Source organism: Tenrec ecaudatus, chromosome 1 (genome assembly GCF_050624435.1).
Source record: "Tenrec ecaudatus isolate mTenEca1 chromosome 1, mTenEca1.hap1, whole genome shotgun sequence".
NCBI classification, from domain to species: domain Eukaryota; kingdom Metazoa; phylum Chordata; class Mammalia; order Afrosoricida; family Tenrecidae; genus Tenrec; species Tenrec ecaudatus.
Genome location: NC_134530.1, coordinates 300,330,010 through 300,357,177, shown reverse-complemented (window position 1 = coordinate 300,357,177; position 27,168 = coordinate 300,330,010). Strand labels below are relative to the sequence as shown.

Sequence of the window (27,168 nt, the reverse complement as noted above, 5' to 3'; positions counted from 1 at the left end):
GCTCATGGGGTAATCTCAATATTAAATTTAAATGGAGGAGATGAACTTGATATTTGGTGAAGTCTTCCTTTGTGGAGGTATTTGGATATGGAAATGTAGCTAGTGTGCTATCATCATTAATTTCTAACAATGATAGATCCTTTCCAGCCTTGCCCTTTGTGCCATTTCATTTCCTCTTTACAGCCTTTAAATGACTTCAAAATTCTGTTGCTCTTAAAGTGAGCCTGGTCCCATTTATTTATTTATTTTTGTTTTGTTGCTTAACAGAAAGGGAGGGTGCTGCTAGTCTTAACTGGTTCATGCCTCTCCACTTTAGCAGGGGGCTGGTGTTTTATCTCCATAGCCCACAACCTCAGTTCATGGAGAGCCTTCTCACTCCTTCCTGACTAGATAACAGAGCACTGGCACAGAAGTCTAGTTTGCATATATTTTAGGGCCTGCTGAGTCGAAGCTCAAGATGCTAATGATTTTGGGAAGCAAAAGCAGTTTGTGGCCAGCATCCTGTTAGGTCTTATCTTTTGAGTTTTCAGAACTCGTTACTTTTTAAAGTTGCTGTGAAGAGCAGGAAGCAGGGATGTTGTGCAGAGCGCAGATAGGAAAAGAGCAGACTCTGTTAACTGCTGATGGCTGTAAACTCTGGGGCCCTGTCAGGGTTTGAATGTTTGATCTGGGCTTGTTATGAGCTGTCCCCATCCATGCAGGACCCCGTTGAATTCATTGCTGGTCAGTTTGTCTCTCCTTTCTTACCTCTCTGATAGACTGTAGAATTGCCCTACATCATCATATCGGCATCGTTTTAACAACTTTTGCTTTGAGTGCTTTTGTTTAATGAAGGAGCCAAAAAGCAAATCTCAGTAAAGGAAGTAAGATGCCGCATATGATTTATACTGCAGTGGGATGCATGCCCAACAATTGTTCACCAAGACTAAATAAGGGTGGGCTCTGTGGGTTCCCCGGTGACTAGAGAGGGGTGTTCCAGAGTGTTAGTATGGCCGGATCCCTAAATAGCCTTTTGACTATTGAGTCACGACGAGCACGACGAGGGACGAACTCTGGGATTTCTGGTTAATAAAAGAAGCCTTCTTGTACCTCAGTTTTCTTATCTGTAAATTGGGAGATTGCAGATTGTACTGATCTCTGACAAGATCAACGGTTAATTTTGATTTTATAGTGATTTAATGGATGCCAGGCCAAAGGAACACCCTTACCTACTTTCTTCCCAGCATGTTTTTTTTTTCAAAGGCAGTGCAGAACAATGAGGCCTGGGACAGTTATCAATACTGTCTTTGGATTCCAGGAACCCAAGTGGAAGGCGAATGTTGAGAATGATGAGGGCAACGAATGTATAAGGGTGAATGTATGGATTGTGATAAGAGTTGTATGAGCCACAATAAAAAGATTTATTAATTTAAAAAAATACTGTCTTTGGAATCAGACAGTCTTGGGTAATTTCTAGTCAGCTCATGTCACTCCAGATAAAACAGATGTCTAAAGTTTTTTTTAAGATTTTTTAAAATTTAAATATTTTTTTAGAAAACAAAACAATAATTTGACATCAAGGTGAGGGATCGTTGCAGGATTCCCCTTCTTCAGACCTAATTCTGAAAACCAGCATGTATTATTTCTTATTTCATTAGACAGTCATCTTAAACTTGATAAAGATTCTTAGAGTACCAGCCATATACAGAAATTCACACTTACCACCAGCATTTATAAAACCAGGCCCAGAGAAAGAACTCAGCCTAGGGACACATGCATGGTCTTAACTATAGTGAATGCGTAGCCTGCCCTGGCAGTGAGAATATTTGCAGTACTTTAGTGTTTTTGTGAGGTTTAAGTAAGCTCCTGGGTCTGAAGCTGATTAATCAGTTAAAAGAAACAACCATAGGGGTCCAGTCAAAGTAAGGGACACACATTGGGGTAGGGGGAGTCTGTGGGGAAACATCCATGTTCCACAAATTCCTAAAGGGGTACCCATCATCTCCCCTTTCCCCTTGCATGAGTTTAGGGAGAAGAATGCGGGAGGGTGATTTGTTCAGAACATGTGCTTTATCGACGGAAGATACAGCCTTTTAAAAAATTGACTCAAAGCAAACCGACAAACATGTGACAGGTGACTGGGCAGTCTCAGGCCAGGGAACCAGCCAGCCCTCTGCTGGAGGGGCTTGCTTTCACCCCTCCGTTGTTGCCAGGACACAGAATCCTGTTTTGTGAGAGATCCTCAAGAAACAATGAGGGAGCACAGCCTGTGTTATTAGATTAGATCAATTTGTGTGTCTTGGGGAGGGGCCAGGGCAGAGGGGTGTGTGTGTATGTGTGTGTACACACACATGTACAGGGTGTGGGCTTGGGGGGCTGGGCAGCGTGGCCCATGTGGCTGGGTATCAGTAGGTCATTTGGTAAGTAGCGAAGCAGGGTGGAAGCTGGAATTGTAAGAAAGAGGAGGGTGGGCGGGCTGGCAGGAGGAGGTGCTTGGAGGAGCATGTGGAAAGAGATTTCTGCAGTCTTGTCTGGAGAGCTGCCCAGGTTTCCCAGCCAAAAAAACAAATAAAAGACGAGTGCGGAATGACACAAATTATGATATTAAAAACGCTATGCGATTAAACATGTGACATTGAGCCTGCTGTCCAGGGGCAGGGCAGGGGAGGGGTGGAGGTATGGTTGGGCAAGCAGCAGTGTGGACAATTAAACTAAATGCCCCCTCCCCCCATCCACTGTCCTCCCTCTCCCTCCCCGTGTGAGAAATTCCCTAATTCCCGATTTGTCTGCATTGCGGGTCGGGAAAATGGTAAAATGAAAAAGCTTGTCGCTCTTTTCATTTTTCTTACTTTAATTTATCAGGAGGAAAACTGGGAAGGAAAAAAAAATACCCGGAGACCCCTCCTCTTCGGTGTTAGATTCCCTCCCCTCCACATAAATAACCTCCTCTGCCTGCCCGTCTCCCCTCCCCCCGGTCCCAGTGCTGTTCTGGCCGTCCTATTGCCGCGCGGCATCGGCTCCGCCGCCTGCTTATTACGTACAGCCGGAGGATTGTTGACAAGTGCTCTGGAGCCTGCCTCCCGCCCGCCCGCCCTCCCTGTCCTCCTTCCTCTCCCTCCGTCTCTCTGCAATGATCCGGCTCTGAGGATGGCTGCTCCACGGGTCTGTCAGGTGCAGTTTTTGGTGGCTTATCTTGAGGAGCCTGGGATAGAAGGTCTGTTCCTCTAAATAAAATAAAAACCAAATAGCTCTAGATTTGTTTCAGGCTGCTATGGCTTTTGTTGGCGAAATAGGCCTTTGTGGGTTTCTTTCCCTGCTGGGGTCCTGATTAAATCCATTATGGACGGCAAGGTGCTATATGGAAAAGTGTTGCGATTTGCTTAATATTAATCATCTTTTAGCTTTGATAACCTCCCCAGGGGACATGGCGGTTTCTGCAAAGACACTGGAAATGTACAAGAGAGAATTAAGGCCGCTCTTAAAACCGTAAGCTCGATTGACCATTTTGGTCAAACCTGCAGTTTTTACCAGGCTCGTATGAATTGAGACATCTCTTTGGGGACTGAATGCCATCCGGCTCAGGCCGGTTCCTTTATGTTATTGCTAGTTTATTTGATCATTGCCCAGAATTTAAAAATAGATGTTTGATTAAAGTTAATTAGTTCATCCTCACCAGAGCTCAGGTTAGGTGTATACGCAGCGTGCATGATTTCCATCTCCCTTCACCTTCTCTTTCTCCACCTCCGTGGAAGATGGAGGAAACTGAGGCCTGTAAGTAGAGCCTGGTCCACAGTTCTCCTGGGATTCTGGGTTAGAACCGTAGAGCTGGAAACTTCAGATGCTCATGATTCATCTTCCATATTTTGTGTACGAATGCACGTTTGTACGACTAGATACAAACACACATGAATTTTAGGGTCTACCATTAGGTGCTTCAAATCTGGGCAGATTTCATTTCCACACCCCTAAAGCTCTGCTTCTGTGTGATTTCTAGAATATTTCAGTATTGGAAAGAATGGTGCTCCAGGGAGCGGCAGGCCTTTCTGAACTTGCTGCCAGCTATTTTTGTTTTTAAAAATTAGCACAGGCCACTTAATAATCCTATGTATCCTTCTGAAAAGTGGTGTTCAGCAGTCAGGTCTCTAAGGGGCCAAGGTAATAGAACAGGGAAACCACTGCCCCTCCCGGTCGCCTCCAGACAAAACCTAACCCAGAACTTCTAGGGGCCCCTTGTTTATTATCTTAGGGAATGCATACGGTTGTAGAAGAGGGCTGTGGGGAAGGACTTGATGATTTACTTATGCACAGATCAGTTAGGACAAAAAATATGTAGACTTATTATCCCTTTATCATGGTAGATTCGTGCACTAACCTAGCTGCTGCATGGCATTTGTGGGTTTGCATTAAAGCCAGCTTGCTTTACCTTTGTGGTAATTTACAGGCTGTTCCCTTTAATAACATTTGTGGGATAAGATGCAATGATTTAATATCATTTATTTGAGTTGCAATTTTTTTTCTCCTCTTCCAAGTCTGGGTTATTATCTGCTGCAGAGATGCAGTGCTTCAAATAGGGCAAATCATGTGCCTCGTAAAATCATGTTTTGACCTCTCAAGGTTTCTTAGGACGGGCATTATGTTGCTGTCATTTTTTTCCCTCTTTCCTATCTCAAAGATCTATCAAGAAGACCTCTATATTTACCTCTACTGCATAATTCTCAGTCCCCACAATCTGGACTCGTTGTAGCCATTGTTGTGCACACCTAGGGGACTGGACTCATCTTTTTATCATGGGGATGGCCTCTGTGGTGCTCTGGCATCATCCTCTCCTTTGTGGACCCTGCTCTTGGTGGGAAATTACTACTAGGTAGCTTGGCAGGCATGCACTTGGCTGGGTGCCAGTTTAAAATTAAGGGCTGTGGACCTAGAGGTGTGGAGCTTGGCAAAGAGGAGAAATGATTCGATGTTTCACACTGTATAGAAATGTGGTGGTTTGTAATTCAACGGTTATTACCATCCAGTGGATCTGACTTTTGCCCTGATGACGAGAAGAACAGCCACGTGTACTCAGAGTGAGGAAGGTGTGAAAAGGAGGAAGAGTTCCCAAAGAGGTTACTTATGCCCATGTGCTCAGGAGGCTTTCCTTACTGACGTGCTCTTCAGAGATGAACTTCTGGGCTGCCCCAGAAGTCTTTCCTGGATGCCAAGCCTGGATCCACAGGGATTTGTTGTTCTCAGTACAGCTCACCTGTCAGTCCGGTTGCCCTCGGCATCCCTCAGGGGGTGCGTCTCCTCTGTCCATGACAGAGGTGAGAAGTGGGAAGGATAGGTCTTTTGTCTTCTAGTGGTGGCCAGCCATTCAGGGATAGTGGCAGGCGAAGTAGGGCCCCCGTTATGTCTTAGCATGAATCTGCCCTTGTGCACGTACAGCCTCCTGGTAGGTTTGTGGTGGTTCGAGGTGAAGAGATGCTTTTTGGTGTGTACATGTATGTGTTGGTGTCCCTTGTTACGGGTCTTTCTCAGGTTCATTCATTTGCCTTGGCTCTGATATTGGGGTGGGGTAGAGTTGGGCCAGATGTTTTTCTCACCCTCCCTGTGGCCTACCATCCCCATGCTAATAATTATCACAGTCAGATATGTACCTACCAAATTTTCTTAAACTACCCACCCATCCCAAAACAAAGAACACATCTAAACCAACCAGAGAAATGGGACAGGCTCAGTATTTCTAATTACTGAGAAATGTTTAGTGGAAAAAGAGTGGTACAGGACTCTGATTTTTTTTTTGTCTCCCCCCGCCCCAAACAAACAAACAACAAACAACAAACGCTTCATGTTCTCCCTCCATTTTGGACTGTTTTGAGGGCTTGTTGGGCTATCCTTTGGGTTTGGTTTCCTTGGCTGGAGCGGCGAGTCTTCGTTGCTTGCTGGGGAAGAGTAGACAAAGGGGAGCCTGAGCTTGCTCAGGGAGCAATGTTCAGGATGGAGAGAATTATTTACAATTATACGCACTAACTGTATGTCTGTGGCACCCTGGGTCATGGCGGCCACTCTTCTCAGGGACCCCTCCGCCTTTTTCTCTGGGAGCACGTCCACAGACAAGCCCACCGTTGGCTCTCTCAAAGCTGTACTTTCTCACCCCCTGGCCTGCGACCGTAGATCAAATGGAAGCTTAGTCACTGACCCGACTGCACAATTGGGCTTAAACCCCCCACCCCCCACCCTATTTTAAAAGGAAGCAGTCCAATTTTTCCCATCCAATATCTGATAAGGTAAGTCATTCCAAAATTTGAGAAGCAAACTAAGCATTTGGAATGCCTCAGAGGGAGTCCTGCCTCGGCAAAGAAGGCCCTGTGTATGATTTTTTTCCCTCACTTCTACAGTGCTGTAGCCTACCACTCGGCGCCCCTCCCCCCATAGACACACCAAAAATTGCTGCTGAAAATGAAAGCTCTTTGGATTCTTGACTGTTTAATATGTAATGTGATACCTTGTCTCACAGTGACAGGGTGACAGACTGCATTGGCTGTATAGTACAGAATTGCCTCTTTTGCATCTCTTCCGCAACAAGGCTAAATACATCGATTCTCCCATATATGCTGATTACTCTGGTGTGCTCCAGATGTTTTAGAAGCACTGGAACTGCTTCAGAGGTCTTCTTGTTTTTCCTCTTGTTTTAAACCCGTTTAGGCAAGCAGCACTTTGTGGAAAGGAGACACCCACCCTTGCCTTCCATTTGGAAATCTGTTGTGTATGTGTACCTAATGGGAGGATTGAGTCAAAACCTGGCCAGGACCAGAAGTTCTAGGCCCTCTTTTCAGATTGATGAGGCTGAATTACCATGCATTTATGTTTCTATGCTTGTAGTTCCCATCAGCGTCTCCCCTCCCAAAGTGCGTGAGGAATCACTGCTTAATTTATGCCGTAGATTTTCCATTCCACCTCCCTGCTCCCACCCGATACTGATGCAAAAGGAAGCAGCAGAGCATACGTATCTTCGTGTCTGAGGAGAACAATAACCTCCCTCTTTTCTGCCACGGTTCCAGGCTCTGAAAGGAGCTAGTTTGTTGCCATGCCTTATGCATCCCTGGAAGCCATTTACCGTGGGAGATGGGATGAAAAGCGGAGCGGGCACAGCCCTTGATGGCAGGGTTCTGCGGGATTTGTTTTCTCGGGGGTTCTTGGCTCCCGAGAATGGAGAGAATGGACGCGGCTCTGTTGTGATGGAGGGTGCTCCTGCCTGTGACTCTGCTCCTGTCAGCTGATGACTCTTGCAGGCGTAGTCCCCAAGCCGCCTTTACCAGCGATTTGGAGTTTTCAGCTCATATTTATTGCTTTTGTGAAAGACAATAGACATGCTTTAATTTAAGTTCAACCTGCTGAATATTAATAGAGGGGGGAACAAATGCTAACGTAGAGACTGAAATCGTTGGGCCATTCAATTTCCGCTTCAACCTCCTCTCCCCAACAAAGGTTTGTGTGCGTGGGTGGGTGGGGGTGTTGGAAAAATAAAAACACCTTCTATGTTTGTAGGAGGGGGTGCCATTTCATTATTTCTCATTGACTTAAAAATAACAATGTAAAAGATTGTTGGCAGTGTTTTGTTAGGCTGGGAAAAGAAAAGGCAGCCCACATTAGCTTGTCTAATGTTATCAATGGCTGTTCTGCCCCATGGCCGCATATTCCATCTTGCTGAGCTGGCTCTTCTGGAATGGACACGCCATACAATTTGAATTAAAAACAGTAAAAGTAAAATAGGCTCTGTCAGCATATTGAGGAGATATATACGGATGGTAGGGGTGGGGTGGGAGGGTGTTAAACTATAAATGTTCTTAGTGCCGACTAATACAGAGTGGAATTCTCAAAATTTGAGAAAGATTCAGTGGTTGCTCTTTTGCAGAACAAGATAGTCTGGCCCCTTCAAAAAGGCTACAGAGAGCTGTGGGGCGTCACGTTTCAGTTCTCACAACCAGCAACTGATGACGTGTGTTTTGGGGTCCATTTCCCCAATCTGGAAAATAAATTGCATTGACATAATCCGTGCCTCTCCTGGTTCAGATCACTCACTCGTTCACTTGCCATCGAGTCTATTCCAACCCATAGTGACCCTATAGGACAGCTTACACCCGCTGCCCTTGAACTGTTGACAGGGTGTAGAAAGCCTCACCTTTCTCCTTTGGAGCAAATGATGTTTCTGAACTGCTGCTGTAGGTAACCCACAATGCCAGCAGGGCTCCCTTTTTCTGTGCACTTAGTTGGTCACTTTTTAATCCATGAAATGGAGGAATTTTTGTAATCCTTTGTAGATGGCTCTGATTAGGTACAGGGACTTAATTGGCCCAGAGGTTGTAATGGGATCTGTATTTTAACTTTTAAAAATTGTTCATTGGGTAATACTTTACAGAGCCACATCAGTTTTCATTCAATAGTTCATATACATTTTGTTTCATGCCATGACTTCAGTCCTTAGAAATACAGCTTCACTTACCCACCCTCCCTGGGTTTCCTAGTCCCGTTCTTTCTCCTGTCCTACCCCTTCTGAACGTGCTCCTTGAGTTAATACACCCTTGTGGTTTCATATGGCTGATTCGTCCAGTTATTACACTTCCGCCATCTAGACCCATTTATTGTTTGGCTGAAAACTGAACCTTGATGAGTGTGTATGGTCATTTCCAGACTTGAAGGGTGGCAACGGGCCTTAGGCTCCAGAGTTCCATCAGTCTTTTGTCACACCTGCAAATCTTTTTCTTTATTATTATTATTATTATTTTTCATACCTGTACATTTTATGATTTTGAGTTTGGCATATTTTTCTCCCATTGTATCTAGGGATTTTACTTTCATTCCTTTAATACTCAGTCGTGCTTTATTTAAACTCACAGTGATCCTATATAGGGTTTCTAAGGCTGTATATAAATCTCCACCAGGACAAACAGCCAGCTTTCTCCTGAGAGTTGGTGAGTTTGAAATGCTGACCTTGTGGCTAGCAGTCCGACCCTAACAGCCAGCGCCACCAGGGCTCCTCTGGAAACAAAGTGGTTCTGAACACCAGGTTTTCTGGACCCATCATTTTGATGCATTTTCAGCAGTCGTCAACAAACAACCCAGAAACTATCTACAATGCTATTTACCATTTGTGTTGGCTTTTATCTGTTGAACAATACAAACACATACCCATATTCATTTTCTTCTAAGCCTTCTAATCTGAAATTTTTTTTAATTAAAAAAATTTTAAAATCATTTTTGGGGGCTCTTACCAACTCGTTACAATTCATACATCAATTGTGTCCAACGTATTAGTTCTTATATTCCATCGTTCTTTTCTAGCCTTTTACTTTCCATTGAGCCCTTTGGATCAGCTTCTCTTCTCTCTCTCCCCCACACCCAACCTCTAGCTCCTCTTATATCTCTCTCTCCCACCTCCCCTCTCCCAATCTCAAAATTTTTGTGTGGTAGATTTCTCTGTAATAATTTATTACTTTGACAAGGACACAAACTATTAATCCCAGTAAATCTCTGGCTCATTTGTGAAAGAATTATTTCAGCCATGAATATAAATGTAGTCCAAAAGTTCTTAGAAAGTAAAAAATCACATATAAAGACAAACCATGCTACAGAGATTGTCATACAGACCGGACCCAAGTGACCTAACTTACTATACACTGCACCCGGTACCCGAAATGTTGAATATGATAAATTTTATGTAAACATATACTTCATATAGTTTCATTTGTAATTTGTAGGTTAATGTTCTCTTAGTATACATAAATCATTTTAAAGGATTTTTTAAAAAGAAAAACATTTAAAGTTGTTTTTTTTTTTTTTTTAATGAAAGTGCCCAGTTTCATACACGTGTCAATTTGCTGTGTGTAAGTAGTTAGCTATATAAGAAATATCTGTAATCTGGTGTTAAGCTTTCAGGAGGTTTAGTATTAAGGTAGCAGATAGACATTGGGCCTCCACTCAAACACTCCATTAACACTTTGTTCTATTCAACTGGCATTCCATGATGCTCACCTTCCCAACACGATTGCTGAAGACAAAGCAGGTGCATAAGTAAATGTGAAGAAAGCTGATGGTGCCCGACTATTAAAAGAGATAGCGTCTGGGGTCTTAAAGTTTTAAGATAAACAAGCAGCCATCTAGCTCAGAAGCAACAAAGCTCACATGGAGTAAGAACACCTGTCTGTGTGATCATGAAGTGTCAATGGGATCATGTATCAGGCATCAAAGAACATAAAATCATATCATTGTGAATGGGGGAGTGCGGACTGGGGACCCAAAGCCCAGCTGTAGGCAACTGTACATCCCCTTACAGAAGGGTCTCCGGGAGGACACGAGCCATTCAGGGCACAGTGTAACAATGATGAAACATACAACTTTCCTGTAGTTCTATTTAATGCTACCACCACCACCACTATCATGATCCCCATTCTACCTTACAAATCTGGCTAGACCAGAGGATGTACACTGGTACAGATAAGAACTGAACCACAGGGAATCCAGGATAGGTAAACCCCTCAAGACCAGTGGTGAGAGAGGCAATACCAGGAGGGTGGAGGGAAGATGGGGTAGAAAGCGGGAGGAACTGATTCCAAGGATCTACATATAACCTCCTTGCTGGGGGATGACAACAGAAAAGTAGGTGAAGGGAGATCGCAGACAGCGTAAGACATGACCAAATAATAATTTATAAGTCATCAAGGGTTCATGGTGGGGGGGCGGGGAAGGGAGGGAAAAATGAGGAGCTGATACCAAGGGCTCAAGTAGAAAGCAAATGTTTGGAGAATGAGGATGGCGACAAATGTACTTGACACGAAGGATGTGTATATATATAGATTTGGATACGAGTTGTACAAGCTCCAATAAAATGATTTGATTTAAAAAAAAGCTTTCAAGATCAGCTAAGTAACAACAGCACCACCTAGCATAGTTGGTAGACTAAGACATTTGGGCAGGTGGGGGGGGGTGAGGCTGGGCCAGTTGTATTTCAATAAACTGTCCAGGTGACCTGTGATGCTTGCTCACAATTGAGAACTACAGATCTTTACAATTCACTGAGATGATTTTTGTCTGAAAGAAAGGCCAAGTTGTCTTCTTCGTGGTGACGGTGGTGTGGTTACACCTTGGACTACAATCTGTGTGATCAGCAATCTGTGATCGGCAGTTCGAAGCCATCAGCTTCAACAAGTCTCAAGAGAAAGACTGGACTTTCTACTTCTATAAACAGCTACTGTGTTAGAAACCTGCAGGGCTGCGGGTGGGAGAGCCAGTATGAGTCAGCAATGATTCAGTTTTGTATGTGTGTGTGTGCGCGCCTTTACTTGCCATGCTTCGGGTTAACTGTACAGAAGTGCTAATGCCCTTTCCCCTTCTCTCTCATCCATAGGGCTCCTTGGTAATGGCCAGTCTAAGGGATTAGGACCAGTATCTGAACAGTCAGAGAACGAGAAGGACGATGCATCCCAAGTGTCCTCAACCAGCAACGATGTTAGTTCTTCCGATTTTGAAGAAGGGCCATCGAGGAAAAGGTTAGTACCCCAAACGGAAAACTTTGGTACCTTCAGCCAGGAGGGAGGGCTACAAACATAGGTCCAACTTCCTACTGCCTGGGAACGTGGAGCCCACTCACTGGGTTTGTATTCGAAGCTCTTCATGAATTTCAAACGTTTTGTACTGTTTCCGATTAAAAATGAATCAACCCAAAACTCTTATGGGGCAAACAAAATATGTTCTTGCCAGCTTGTAATGCCTTTCCTTGTCATTGCAATGGACTCTTGTTGATAGTCATCCAGAGGCTTGTGTTATATGTGGTATTTCATTACTTGTTGAATCTAAAATCTTTAGAGAGTTAACCATGTTTTTATCTTTTACGTTTTTTCTCCCCATGGGTGGAAAGGCAAAATCACCTTATTTTTAACCCTAGTTGGTTATTATCAAATGGCTTCTTTAATTTACCAGGAGATATTTTCACGTGACCTTTCCTAGATGCACCTAAGATGGTTTTGTAAGGAAGTTGGCACTGGAAACATGATAAGACTTTTTATGGTATTATGCTCAAATAGTGACATTATGGTCATGTCTTTAACTTAGTGGTATCTGCCGCCTGACTTCATGCGTGTGTCCTGTGTTGTTTTCTTTGTCTTTTAACAGATTGGTAACTTACTTAGTTTCTTTTCAGTTTTCATGCTTAATATTTTCCATGGCTAAATTGATGGTTTAGTTTGAGTGTTTAGAGGGAAAAGGAGGGGAGGGTGGGATGAGGGCTCCTGGTTTGCTCCTTTTGTTTGCTCACTCCACAAAATTACGGGTTGTTTTTTAGAAACTGTCTGTGTGTCTGTGTCACAAGCAACTGAGTTTAATGGAAAATTCAGAGGGAGGACAAGATCAGCCATGATGTGCCAGGTGTTCACAATGCTTGGCAGCCTCTTGGATCTGAGGTTTGGAATGCATAGTCATCTCACTGTATTCCCATCCGTCATGCAGTGCTTCCGTTTATAGCGCCCGCAGCACGGCGAGCATATGTTACCTGTCTTAAATGCCAGCCATGTTTTGCATTAATCATCAGCGCTGTGTCTTAGAAGATGCCGTAAGGTTTGTTAGGAGTACATTTAGATCTGCCCTTGCATCGGGTTTTGTATGTTTTTCTTTCTAAATACACCCTGTGTGTGAATGACTTAAAGACAGATGTAGATGTGTAACAGTGAGCGGTGTTCCCAACCCACACCTCCTTTCCATTTTAAAGGTGACTCATCATAAAAGAGGGATTTGAAGCACATGGAGCAATATATCAGTGAATTATTGGGATGCATAATAATATTTATTTATCCATGTGTCCACGCATTGGGGCAGTCATGCATTTGACATCACTGTTCAACGCCACTTGGGGAATGATTAGGAATGACTGCCTGAGCTCAGTGCTGTCCTTCCTGCTTCCCTGAGGTTGTGAGCTGGCCAACATTTGGGTATGATGATGAGACAGAGTAGACTGCATTTAGGTTTAATTGTCTCTGTCCTAGCACCTCTCATGGATGTTATTGCTGCTGGGGCTACATTTGTGATGGGACAGTACCGTTGAACAGTGGCTATGTATTTGAGAGGGCTTCTTATGAAGCATCAAAAAGAACTTAGCGGACGAATCTGTTTTAGATATTAGTAGGCCAAATACTCGTCTTACTGAATTCATGTTAATGATTCCTAACAGCTTATTATGTGGTTATGGTCACAACCCTAGTAGTGAAATCTGTCAGAGACAGTTGTGGATTAGGCTCTACAGGTTAAGCTAGATTTATGGCTGGTTGCAGTGGCTCTGATTATGGTTGGTGGTGGTGGTGGTGTGTCTTATGTCTGTTGAGGATGTGACTGTGGCTTTCAAACTGGTTGTGTAGTTGGTGCATAATTGTCTTAGCAAGGATATGATATAAGATACTTTTGAAATATCTTGAGGGTTGTAGGCATTAATTTTTGATTCCTCATTGTTGTTTCCTGGTGGTGGTGTGAACCATGCCTACGGAAGGATGATGGCTAAAGTGGAACTCCAGAACTCTGTCAGTGGACTCAGCCCATCTCTCTCCTCACAGACAGCACGCCTTTTCTAATAAGGTGATGGGGTGTGCTGTCCCTGGAGAAGATGTTTAGCCACGTCCAGGGTAACTGCCTGAAGTGGTTATTTTAAAATGCCCTTCAAGCACGACATGCTTTGTTGACTAGATGACAGTTCTTGCTTTGGATCTAAAATTCCTACAACATCATCTATACATAGATGAGCATGTTTGAAGGTTGAACATTTAAAGTCTCCTTTAGTGGTTAAGCTTTCTTAAATAAAATACTGACTCTTCAAAAATCCAGGATCAAACTTTCTCTATATGCTTTGGAAAACCCAATCTCTAGTTTTTTAGGATTACATGAATTTCTAATTATTCTTTCAATCTTAAAATGACTCCTGATATGTACATCTCATTATGTACTTGTTTTGAGGTTTAGATAAAAGGTATTTTGTCACAGTCAGCAAAGACATACAAGGGAATTTCTGTTTGACTTCCTTCTGTGAAGCCAGCCACAGATGAGATTTACCTAGACTAATTTTCCAACCTCCGAATTAAAACAGTTACACTCTTTATTAGATGATGCTTGTAGCATGGTTTTAAGAGATGCTCAGCAGATTTGTCTTAGGGTATGTTTATTGTTTGGACAGTTAATGTTGAGAAGGTGTGGACTGACTGAGAAGTCTTAGGAATGATGGGTGTAGGGGTTGTTTTGTGTGGCTGGTAATAGATTTTAGTTATAATTAGAAAATAAAAAATCCATGCATTCAGAGATTGAACAGAATTTAAAACCATATATATATATATATGTGTGTGTGTATATATATATACATACATACATACATACATATATTGTGTGTGTGTGTGTGAGAGAGACAGACTTGATGGGTGGAGGTAGTAGATAGTAACAATTTAAAGACAATAGCTTTTAGGGTATATGGTTGGGTATGGAGTGGAGAACCCAACTCTCTGGCTCTACCATTTATTTGTTGTATGACCTAAGCCAGGTTATGTACCCCTGGGCCTTAATTTCCTCATCTGTAAAATGTGTCAGTAGTAGCCTTATCAAATGGCGGCTTTTGTGATTTAAATATGTCATTTCACACGTCTCATGTCTATAGTTGTTGTCAATGAAACTTACTTTACTAGGCAGTTGGAATACAGCAGACGCTAGGTGCAAAAGAGAAAGAAAGACAGGAGTCTGACCGTCGGTTCAGACCAGGAGCAGTGGTAGCCCCTGACAGATTCTAAAGCTCCCTGTTTTGGAGGCACTTAGGTCCTTCATTCCTGGAGGTTCCTCGGGCTTTTTTGGGGGTGGGTGGTGAGGGGTATGGTTTCTTGGGATTCTGAATCTGAACAGACTCAGGTAGAATTGCAGGTCACATTGTGTGGGTCCTTCTGGTACTCTTGGCCTGAAGTGAACATAAGTTCTTAATCTCAGCCCACGCTGGAGGAGTCTGGTGCTGTTCCTTGTAGGCTTGCGATGGGATGCCATCTTAGATTGAGATAGGAGAAGGGTGGGCCGCCGAGAGTACCAAGTTTGGGTGGAGAGTTGAGTCAGGAAGGTGGGGGATGTTTTTGGTCTCATGCTTTCAAATCTTGTTAATGGCTGCCAGCTGTCTTCGGGGAGATATGCATAAGCATATATTCATTGGTGATTTAGGGCTTTTAATTAATACGGATTGTGATTTGTATCCTGTAATGGTACCTCATCACAGCAATGTGTAGGCAGATGGAAAGTGGGCGTGTGGCTCGCTTTGAAATCATTGAGTCATAGGAAGGACCCTTGTGTGACTTTCTTCAATAGTGGTTGGCATGAAGCAGGCGGTTTTGAGAAGATGGGTTGGTAAGCAGATTCCATCTCCACTATTCCTGTTAGTCATTGGTTATTGGCCTTTGCGAACGACCTCAATTTCTCGCGTATTTCATACAGAGATCTCATGAAAAAGCACAACCTAGCATGCTTTGGGGGCCCTGGTGGCACTGTTTGTTGCGTAAGCATTGGACTGCTAGCCACAGAGTTGGCAGTGCAAACTCGCCAGCTGCTCCTTGGGAGACAGGTGAGGCTGTAGGGTTCCTGTGAGTCACATCGACTTGATGGCAGTGGGGGTTATGTGTGTAAGTCTGTGCTACGTCATGTGTGCTCACACTCTAGAAAAGTGCGCCAGAAACAGTGAAGTGCAGACTGCTTCAGGAGGTGTGTGTTGGGGGTTGTGAATCCTGTTATTTGTGTCAGACAAAGAGCTGCTGTACTTTAGTTGAGGCTTTGACATACTACCAGACTGAGTTCAACGTTAGTCCTGTTCAAGTGAATTTTCCGTGTAAAGAGTTAATTTTAGGTGTGGATTCCATGACTTAGTGAAGTTTAGCTCTGGGATGTGATAGGTGTTGAAACGTCTCAGAATTCTCCCAGGCTTGAATGGTACTCTGTTCACAGCTGACATGCTGTTATCGTCATTCTTCCTGTTCTGAGTTACTTTGCTGGTGTGAAGCCCTCTTCTGTCATGCAGTTGGGAAGGAAGATAGTCCCAGGTGCATAGACTCCTTGCTTAGCAACTGGGAGAAAGTGGGTTTCTTCAAGAGGAAATCCGTAACCATTAGAACTTTACATTTTCAGAAACGTACTACTTCTCTCCGTAACAATATCATTAATAGTATTACATGCACTGAACAATACTGAATTAGTATTATTAAAAAAAGAATTAGTATTATTCCTGACCCTCAATATAAAGGCGACAACACGCCGCCCCCCCCAAAAAAAAAGCACAACCAACAACTTTGATAAATTTATCCTGCTTTGATGATCCATTGATTATCAAAAAAAATTGTTGCTACAATTTGGTAGTGTTTTTTACAAATGTAATTTTACATTAGAGCACTATCTTGGCTAAAATACACTCTAGCACAACCCCCCCCCCCACACACACACACAACCTAAGGGGAATACAGGTGAAAGATGAAAAAGTCAAAGTCGTCCATAAAAATTTAGAGTCTCAAATTCTCAGGGGCGGTTGTATCCATACTTAAAGCATCACTGTGGGTTGTCATTCCACTTGATGCCACATATTTCCGATGGTCTTAGGAACCAAGACACTGCTCCTGTATCTGTCGTCCACCCACATGCAGATACACCCACATATATACCTGCCGTGAAGACTGATATCCATTCTATACCATGGTTCAAGACAAAATGTCATTTGTTTGTAATTAAAAATATTTCACAATGTATAATGACATTGTTTTTGTGATTAATCACTATGCTTTAATTATCTTCAATTTGTAACAATGACAATCCATCCTGCATACCAGATCTTTACATTATGATTCATAATAGTAGCAAAATTACAGTTATGAGGTAGCAAGGAAAATAATTTTATGGTTGGGGTCATGAGGAGCTGTACTAAAGCTGTCCATGCATTAGGAAGGTTGAGAACCACGGGTCAGATGTTTAGATGACAGCGTAGCTAACAACAAAAAGTAGTTAGGGAAGTAAATGTAGGCACCTCAGATGTGGCTGCGCCAACCCGTTCTGCTGGCTTTATGCATCCACTTAGTTGCACATCCTATTCATGGCTCCTCCCAGGTAGTGGTTAAGTGTAGGACTGCTAACCTTAAGGCCAGCAGCTCAAAATCACCTGGTGCTCCTAGAGAGAATGATGAGGCCAGGCCTTCTACTCCCATAAAAAGTTAGTCTCCAAACCCCGCAGAGGCAAAACTGCCCTGTGGGGTTGCTATGAGCCAGAGTTGACTGGATGGTAGTAAGTTTATTTTGGTTGCCCTCTGTAGATCCAGGAGCTGTTAGGATTTCTTTATGCTTCACAGACTTTAACATGGTAGTTTTTGATGGTGTTTAGAATCATAGGCAGTTTTGAGAAATTCATAATATTTGAAGATAAATTTTTATTTGTTATAGAATTCTAGGTTGAACTCTTTCCTAGTACTTTAAAGATGTGCTATTCATTTTTTTACTTTGGTTAATTTCTATTCTCTTCAGCAGTACCTGACTTGATGGCAATTCCCATTCAGTGTGTTTTTCATCGCATATTGTTTAGCTTGATTTTGGTGTGTTCATATCAGCAACGTGCTCGATGTTGGCATGTTTGGTTAGATAGAGGCCCATACATTGTGTTGTTAACCACCTGGTCAACAGTCACCCCAGTAACTGCATGGAGATGAGGCTCTCTGCTCCAGTAAAGATTTGCAGCTTGCAAACGCAGAAGCAGTTCCACTCTTTCTTAGGTTCAGTGAGTCAGCATCAACTAAGTGGCGGTGAGCTTTCCTTCTTATTGTATGGAATAATGTTATAGGAGAGACGTTTTAATGACCTTGTGTATTAAGCGTTCTTGGTAGTCACAGCCATTATAAATGATACTTTTTTGAGTGCTGTTTAAAAACATATTTCTTCAAATCGTTTTCAGCTTTATTAACTTATTTGAAAATGGTGTGAAGCTTTCCAAGCGTATTTCGTGTGTTGCCTAGCATGTTTTAAAACATATTTAGTGTGTTAGGTGCCATCAAGTTGACTCCCACTCATAGTGACTGCATTTGGCTCTGTGGGACCGCCCTTGGAGTTTTCTAGGCTGTAATCCCTACAGGAGTAGATTGCAGGGACCTTTCCCCTTGGCAACACTGAATAGGCTTGAGCTGCAGACACATTGTTGTTGCCAGGGCTCCTTTTGTTAAAAGGTTAGGTTTTACCCACTCTTCAGGAAGACCCAAGTACTGGAGAATACGCTTACGTGAAAATCAGCCAAGGCACCTAATTTTACCACCAAAAACTGCATTTTAAAAATGTACTGAAAAAACTCGGCCTATATACTAGCATATATGGTACTTTTCTTTTGGAAGTCTTGTCTATTCTATTTTTTCCCTTGGCTGTTAGTGCCTTCCAGGCACTGCTCTGACCCTCAACACTATCGGGTGGTATTTTCTCCTGAGCATTTCCTCACCCACATGCAGATCGGTACCTGCTTAGGGACATGGGGGCACACCTGAAGGTCACCCTGACAGAGTTGAGGAAGTGAATTGGGATTATAGCATTGCCTTGCATGGTGTTCACGGTCTTGGTTCCAGTTTTCAGTTGTGTCGGGGGCGGCTAATTCCGTGCCTGTGGCCATTCTGTCTTGGCTAGAGCTAGAAACTCCTGCCCGTCCTCCCACTGTCCAACGAGAAGAGCCAATGGGAATGTGAGAGACATATCACCAGGAACGTTACCACAACATTTACTCTGACACATCACAATTCATAAATTTATTTAGTTTCATTAGGCAGTAAGAAAAAAAAAGTGAATATACCCAAGTGACCTTTGACCTGATGAAAGAGAATTTCAGAATTAATAAGGAGGCAGTTAACCTGTTAATAGAAAATCTCACTGCAAAATGAAGCCTATACAAAGAGACGTCCTTCTCTTTGAAGCTTTAGAAACTTCCAAAGAGGCTGCCTATTAACAGTCACTACCCCTTGATGACACGATGCACTGTGCTAATCTTTCCTTCATTTTCATGAAATACCTGTAAGGCTTTAAGCTCTATTTATTTATTTATTTATTTTTTAAAAAACATTTTATTAGGGGCTCATACAACTCTTATCACAATCCATACATATACATACATCAATTGTATAAAGCACATCCATACATTCCCTGCCCCAATCATTCTCAAAGCATTTGCTCTCCACTTAAGCCCTTTGCCTCAGGTCCTCTTTTTTTTCCCCCTCCCTCCCCGCTCCCCCCTCCCCCCTCCCTCCCCGCTCCCCCCTCCCTCCCCGCTCCCCCCTCCTTCATGTGCCCTTGGTAATTTATACATCGTTATTTTGTCATATCTTGCCCTATCCGGAGTTTCTCCCCCCCCCCCCCCTGCCGTCCATCTCCCAGGGAGGAGGTCACATGTGGATCCTTGTAATCAGTTCCCCCTTTCCAGCCCACTCACCCTCCACTCTCCCAGCATCGCCCCTCACATCCTTGTTCCTGAAGGTATCATCCACCCTGGATTCCCTGTGCCTCCAGCCCCCATATGCACCAGTGTACAACCTCTGCCCTATCGAGTCCTGCAAGGTAGAATTCGGATCATGGTAGTTGGGGGGAGGAAGCATCCAGGATCTGGGGGAAAGCTGTGTTCTCCATCAGTACTACCTCGCACCCTGACTGAGCCATCTCCTCTCCTAAACCCCTCTCCTGTAAGGCTTTATTATTCCTCTCTCCTACCTAAAGAAATTGCGAATCCTGATATGGTTAAAACTTGAATAAAGTCACATTTCTCATAAGAAGCAGAGCCAGAATTTAAATCCAAAATTTTTATATAAGCATGATGGCAGGGCTTCAAAAAGATGGAGGGAAACGTCCATTATCTTGTAATTCAATTTTGCCATGGACTTTCAGGAGATCTCTTGTGCGTATGGTGGATTGCCTTATCATGCAAAAACTCACTGCCATCGAGTCAATTCTGATTCATAGTGCCCTTACAGGGCAGTGTAGAACTGCCAGGTGGGTTTTGGAGACTGTAACTCTTCATTCAAGTAAGCCCACCCCTGGTGGATAGACAAATTTGAGGCATTCCCTTTGGGCCAGCTCTGGCTTGGTGAGCAGAATGTTGCCTGGCCCTCAGCTCCACCCACTCCATCACTGGCTACGTTTGGCAATGCCCAGCCTGTCATTGCTCTCAGGTGTTAAACCAAACCCACTCCATCTTCTTCTATGGCAGTGTTTATATTTATTTTATGAAAAATTATTTTCAGTGTAAACCCAGCATAAGATAGAAAAGGAAAAAAAAAACCTGTAGCTGACCTTGAGCCATTTACATGGGCACAGAGATCACTTCTGAGAATTAAGTGCCCAGAGGCGCACCCCACTGCACACGGCAGCCTCCCCTCCCAAAGCAGTTATCTTTACTTGCTGGGAAGTCCACTACTCTGTTTCTTGATCCGGGTCCTTGTTCCGCTGCTCCTCTGTTGGCACAGCTGTTTTCTGGATTCAGAAGGTTCTCCTGCGCTGGAATTTTGGGTCCAGAGGATGCGCCCCACTCTGGGCTGGCCTTAGCTGGTAATGGCCCTTCAGTCTCTCCGAGGGTTCGTTTTATAAGCAGTTTAGGATAGCATTCCATGGGCTCCTGTTAACAATAACTCACAGGTGAATCCTATCAGTATCTTCTCCCACCACCTTCCAACCCAGACCCACAGGAAAAGTTGTTTGGTGAGGGTTAGAGATTTTGGCCAGCAGAGTCAAGTGTGGGTTTATGTGCCTTCAGTGCTAGGAGTGTAGACTGGAGTCTCCATTTGTAGACTCTGCGTATGTTTTTCACCCTGTTCTATGCACACGTGTTATTATAGACAGGTGTCTTAGTATGCTTGGCTTCATCTCACGCAATCCTTCCAAGCTAGGTCCTGAGTGGTTTCCGTGAAGAGTGATGGGGGAGGATTTTTGCTTCTTATCTGAAATCCCCGCTGGCTCCTGGTGGTCCACTTTTGCTGGTGGGAGGCAGGGTGTGGAGGGGGCAGTGTTCCATGACCTTTTCCCCGGGATTGTACTTTGTGGTCTTTGTGTCTGGGGCTATACTCTCCCTGGGTGGAGTTCCCTTACTTGTTTGCTCCAGGTTCGTTCTCTGCTTGCTCAGTCTCAGACTTGCCTAAGGTTAAGTGAGGTTTCTACCATTTATTTTCCTGGGCACTGTGGCTGACACAGGTGCCTTAGCCACCCCTGCCCATGTTCCTGACTTGACTTTTTCCTGGTGCTGCTTGTAGGTGTGGCCCTGAACCAGCACCCTCCCAAATCTCCCTGGAGGAGTGAAGCCCCCATGGATACAGCTAAGTCATGCACACTCCCTGCAACCATTGTACCTAGAATATGGGGTGGGTTCTTTTGTTTAATCTCACTCACTACCAGTTAGTCATTTCTGACTTTCAGTGACCCTGTAGAACAGGGACGAACTGGCCCGATGGGTTTCCGAGACTAGCTCTTCACAAGACTAGAAAGCCTCATGTTTTGCTCCAAAGAGTTCGATGATAGTTTTTAGTTCAGAATTGCCCACCAGTGACTAGGACTCCTTTATTTTAAGATCAGTTTTTGCTGTTAGACTCCATTGAGTTGGTTTCAACCTATAGAGACTATGTGTACAAGAGAACACAGTACTGCCGTCCTCATCCTTGTTCTTGCGCTTTATTTAGCCTGTGGTTGCACCCACCGTGCCCACCAATCTCATGGAAGGTCTTTACCTTCCCTTTACATGACGCTCTTCTCCAGGGACTGGTATCTCCTGGCAGCCTGGCCTGTAAGGAGCGTTCTGGTTGTACATCTTCCAAGACAAGATTTGTTGGTTCTTTTGACAATCTTTGGAACTTTAACCTTTGCCCGCACAACCATTCAAAGGCATTAACTCTTCTTTCTCCAAATTTCACATGCATATGAGGCAATTGAAAATACCATGACCTGGGTCAGGCACACCTTAGTCCTCAGAGTAACCTCTTTGCTTTTCAACAGTCTAAAGCGGTCTGTGCAGCAAGCAGAATTACCCATTACAGTAAGCTGTTTGCTCTCGTGACTGCTGCTTCTGTGAGCATTGATTGTGCATCCAAGTAAGGGGCAGGAGACCAGGTTACCACTAGGGTAGTAGTCATGTGCAAATTGTTTATGGCACCTAGAGAACCTGGCCTATGGTACGTGAGATTTTCAAAAGACCAGAGTGGTCCTGGGTCCACCTTGCGCCTTGGGTTCAAGTGTGTATGTGTGCTTTGCATCTTGGGTACAGTGTGTATGTATGTGTATACATGCCAGGCTGCCTCGTGAACATAAAGGGCCTCATCCTTGTTCCCACTTCAGGCAAACAGAGGGGAACTTAATCCTTGCGTGAACCTCAGAATTTGATACGGTTTTACGTAGGCCTACAACTAGACCTATGATTGGAAACCAAAAAGGAGAAGACAGAGTAATAAGGTTCCAGAACCATACAGACCAGTGCAGAGCCCTAGTCTAGCTTGTAACCCCTTCTGGGAGAAGTGGGCCTCTCAAAGAGTTCAGTTTTTGCATGTTAATGTGGCTGGTGCCGGAGTATGTCCACGGTTGTCCGTGCTTGGCCTATTTTCTCGCTTATTCTTACTTTACAATAGGCCCTTTTATCAGCTATCCTACTTTTCTAGATGAGGAAACCAGAGGCACAGAGAGAGTACTTAAACTTGTCAAGAAGATAACGCTACTGGCATAAAATGTCAGGATACAACACGAATGGTCTCTCCTTTGGCACAGTAAAGACCCACTGGTGGATGTTGACGACGGAAAGAAAAGAGCTGTGTGTTCGTAGTTTGATCACAATAATTGAGCAGTGTGATGCCATTGCAGGCTACAGTAGGTCGAGGCCTCAAGGAAGGAACCGTTCCTTCATGAAAAAGTCTGTCTTAGTAATTTTCCAGGTTTGTGCATATGAGAGTTAGGCCTCAAGTGCTGAACTCAAGGTCAGTGGTTCAAACGTACCAGTCACTCCTGGGAGAAAGATGGGGTTTCTTGACTCCTGTTAAGATTTATCGTCTTTGAAACCCTATAGAACATGACTGGGAGTTAGAATCAACTCAGTGGTAGTGGATTATGGTAGTTTGAGGAGTATCTTAAAAGAAATAAATAGGGCCTGATTTTGTTCTGCAGGAAATCCCCATTCTGGGGAGAAAGACCAAGAAGTAGATAATTTTTGGCCACAGTGTGTAGAGAGCCACAGAAAAGGGCATGTTACCTCTGTAGGAAGCCACGTGTAGTGAAGTTGAGACTATTTCAGTGTGGTGACACATGCACATCACCCCCAAACTTGGGGAGGGAGGTTGTGTAGGAGGAGGAGAGTCTTCTTGCCACACTCTGGTGGAATTGGTTATGTAAGTCTTACTTGATTTTTCTGACAATACACTGGGGCCACCAGCTGCTGGGCTCTTTGCCAGAATAATGCAGAGAGGCAGGCTCAGGGCCTGGGGCTTGAGCCTACCTTGTAACTGGTTTGGGTGTTGTTCATGACATGATGAGCAGCTTGGGTGCTGGGCTGTGTGCTGAGAGGATGAGACAGCTTCTTGAGACCTGCCGAGCGAGAAGGGTAGGGCTGGGGTTGTGTACTGGTAATTGTGTGTGTATTTTGGGGGTGGGGTGATTTGTGGGGTGTGGGGGGTGCGGGCAACCTGAAGTACTTTGGAGGGGTAGTCTCCTCTCCTCTCCTCTCTCCTCTCTCCCCTCCCCTCTCTGCTCTCCCCTCCCCTCCCCTCCCAGGGCCATACAGGGCCTAGGAAAGAGGGCAAAATTTCTTTACTAACATGGCTTTACCAGTCCTAGTGAGCTTTGAGGTACAAGGGTTGGTTGATGTTTCCAAAGTGACATGCATGGTTGTGGGGGACTAGAGGAGGCCACAGTCCAGTATTTGGAATTGAAGAGAGATCTGCTTTCTGGTGGTTGGTTTATAGAATCGCTCTTGCAGTGATAGCATGGCACCCCCAGCAGTCCCTCCCTCACATCTCCCTGGGTTTGGGAACCACCATGTTGGTGGCAGTGCCTGCCCTGCCGGTCAGTGCTTGGCTGCTGTCCTGAACAGTGGTGGTGAGCACCACCTCTTCCGCTCTCCACGAGAGAAAGCTGTGGTCATTTGAGTCCATAAAGATTACAGCCTTGAAGCCCCATGGGGCAGTTCTGCAGAATCCTTTAGGGTTGCTATGAACTGCAGTCAGCTTATGGGCAACAGGTTTTTTATTTTTGTGCTTTAGTGCTAGATATGTAGAGAGATCTTTGTGGCTTCTGTCTTCCCAAGAAGCTAGTGTGCGTAACATAGAGCACAGGGCCTCCTTGGGAACCTGTTGCTCCTTACAGGCTTAACCTCTTGCCTGGGATGCCTGGGATTCAGTTGATACTTGGTATTGCTGATGACACATTTGTAGACACTCATAGGAATGAGCTTCCGTTTCCATAATGTGCTGGCAGGCTGACCGGCTCCTGTGCCACAGTGATTTGTTCTAGCAAATGGCTAGAACTTCATTTGTGGACGATTTTATTACTGCCACGGCCATTTCTTTTCTCTCTCAGATGGCGATCAGATTGCAGGAGTATCACTTCTATGTCTCCTGTAAATGATGATGTAGCATGCTTTGTGGTTGCCTTGGAAACGGCTGGGTACTAGTTTCTTCCCTTCCACTAGCACGGCTTTCCTATGAATGTCTCCATCATGTGCTCTTACCCTCCTTACCCCTCCTCTCCCACAAAGACACATCTAACCAACTCACTGGTATTTTTCAGTAGCCCCAGAACCTCTTAGAAATGTTCTTATCAGAGTTGAGGTCTTGGTGAGGCCTTGCTAGAGTGAATGTTCCAGACGTCTCATGTGAACAAGTGACAGTACTTGCGGTGTTTGTGTGGGTGTGGAGTCACCTCTCTTGTGAAGGAGATATGGCGGCCATTATAGTGCCATTTGTGGTTCGCATGTGAGTGCTTCTGTGGGTGTTGTTAGACCTGCCTTTTAATGCCGCTTGTTCCTGGATGCTACATCATATATATACCTATGTGTTCATAAACCAAACGGTAGCTGATGAACTTTTATTACTCCTCCGGGCCTCTCTAGGGACATCTGATGAGGGCATGAGGGTAGTTTCATTGCAGGTGCTGAATTGCCGCCAGCTCTCTTTAATTGGTGACACCAAGAGAAGAGAAGCAAAGATGCCTTCTTGCCTGGACTACTTGGATGTCACTCTTCAGTGGTGTCAGCTTATGGTGGACTTCATTCTTTTGGCTCCTTAACAGCAAGTCTATGGCCATAAACGTTCTCTTAAAAGAACAGAGATGGGTATACCTAGCATTTGTTGTTATCTGCGAAAAGAATTTGCTTTATTTTCAGATTTGAATTTTTTTTTATAAAAAGGAAAACTACCACATACAGTATATTCTTATGTATAATCCGCTTTTCAGCACAAAAAATGTGCTGAAAAACTGGGGTTCGGCTTATACATAGGTCAATGGTACGCCAACGAGGTGTAACATCTCGCAGGCCGCTGACACTGCAGGGCTTTGAATGTTTGTTTACTCACATCTAACCAGTCAGAGCCATCCTATGACATGGCAGCTCCAATTCACAGAAGCACCCTTAGTGATTCACTTATGCCGGCAGCTGAACTGGTAAGGATGTGTCTGTGGCTGCTCTCATCTCTCCCCTCTGGTTTCTGTATTAATTCACATCCTGCATTTCCCGCCCTAGGCTTTTATTCGAGTCAATCAGTTTTTCAGGTTTCCCAAGTAATACTTAGGTCGGCTTATATTGGTGTATATACGGTAATCAACCATAATGTTATTTCCTGTCATCTGCCTATGAGAAGGCTTCTAAAAAATCATGGACAAATGGAGTAGGAAGACTGGACATTTCCCATTAACTTTTTGACGTTTCCTGTTTATGTGAAATGTAGAAAAAATTGAAAAAGCCATGCTTTGAAAGCGAGAGTTCTACCGTCTGCTTTGTGTATTTAGTTAGCGATAGACTGTATATACTTGAGTATAAGCCAAGTTTTTCAGCAGTTTTTTAATGCAGTTTTTGTGATAAAATTAAGTGCCTTGGTGGATATTCGGGTCAGCTCATACTCGAGTATATATGGTATGTGGAAATGGACGGAGAGGCCTTTTTAGATTGATTTGCTTTCATATGAAGTGCTGTTCTGCGACTACAGCAGTATCGTAGACTGGGTACTTAGTTAAGTAAAATAAGTAGTTTCTCTGTAAAAGGATGTTAAGCAAACGTGGGCTCTGCTGGTAGTTGCTGTTGAGTTGACTTCCTTCATAGACACTGACTAGCACAGCCTGGTCATGCACCATTTTCAGTCACTGGTTTACTTGAGTGCCTTTTAACCTAGGGCACTCCCCTTCTATCATTCCATTGCAGGATAATCTGGCCTCCATTGTTTTCTTTTTGGACGCTGTTCAACGTCCTTTCCTTACCCTCTTAGTCTGCAGGTGCCACTGAACTCTGTCCACCATTGGTGGCCCTGCGAGTATTTGAAATGCCAGTGGTTTAAAGCTTCTAGCATAGACTCCGCTTAAAATGCCCAGTAATGCTAATCATCTCCGCTTGAGCTCATGGCAGCCGCAACAGGAGAACATGCGAGTTTGAGATCACCTCCTGTTTTCAAAATGAGAACTCTAGGGCTTAAAAAAGAGGACTCATAATTAGAAGGCTTATTACTGCTTGAAATGGCCTGTGAACAAAATATACATTAATCTTTTAGTTGTTAATGGGTTGTCACATTGATTTTGACTCATAGTAATCTTTCTCCTGTGACAGAATAGTATTTACCGCATAGGGTTTTCTACGTTGTAATCTACATAGGCAAGAGTTACGTTGCTCAGAGGGGTTACGTTTCTTGAATGCTAATAGGTCCTTGATTTGAACGTGCCCAGTGGCTGCTCTGAGGTCACGGATGCGGTGGTGTGCGTCTTGAAAGATGACAGCCTTGCAAACCCTCTGAGGAACCTCTGCTCTGTCCTGCGATGTCACTAAATGCCAGAGTTGACTCCATGGCAACACATTTTGGTTTCATCTCCGCGGGGAACAGATTGCCTGGTCTTACTCCCCAGAGCTGCTTTCGCTTAGTAGCTGAGCGCCAAAGGCTGTCAGGCTCCTCCCCCACTTCTAAACAGCCGAAATAGAAGTGTCTCCTAAAA

At 44.1% G+C, this 27,168-nt stretch overlaps 1 protein-coding gene and 1 pseudogene across 2 annotated transcripts in view; one reads left to right on the top strand and one right to left on the bottom strand.

The window, feature by feature from the left end:
- JARID2 (jumonji and AT-rich interaction domain containing 2) overlaps positions 1 to 27,168 on the top strand; it is a 264,620-nt gene that overhangs the window by 139,777 nt on the left and 97,675 nt on the right. For both annotated transcript variants that reach the window (XM_075532448.1, XM_075532447.1), the window contains one exon: positions 11,366 to 11,507. In XM_075532448.1, coding sequence (XP_075388563.1) covers positions 11,366 to 11,507 — 142 coding nt within the window. The remainder of the gene's footprint in view (positions 1 to 11,365; positions 11,508 to 27,168) is intronic.
- Positions 1,696 to 1,811, bottom strand: LOC142438373 (small nucleolar RNA SNORA72; annotated as a pseudogene).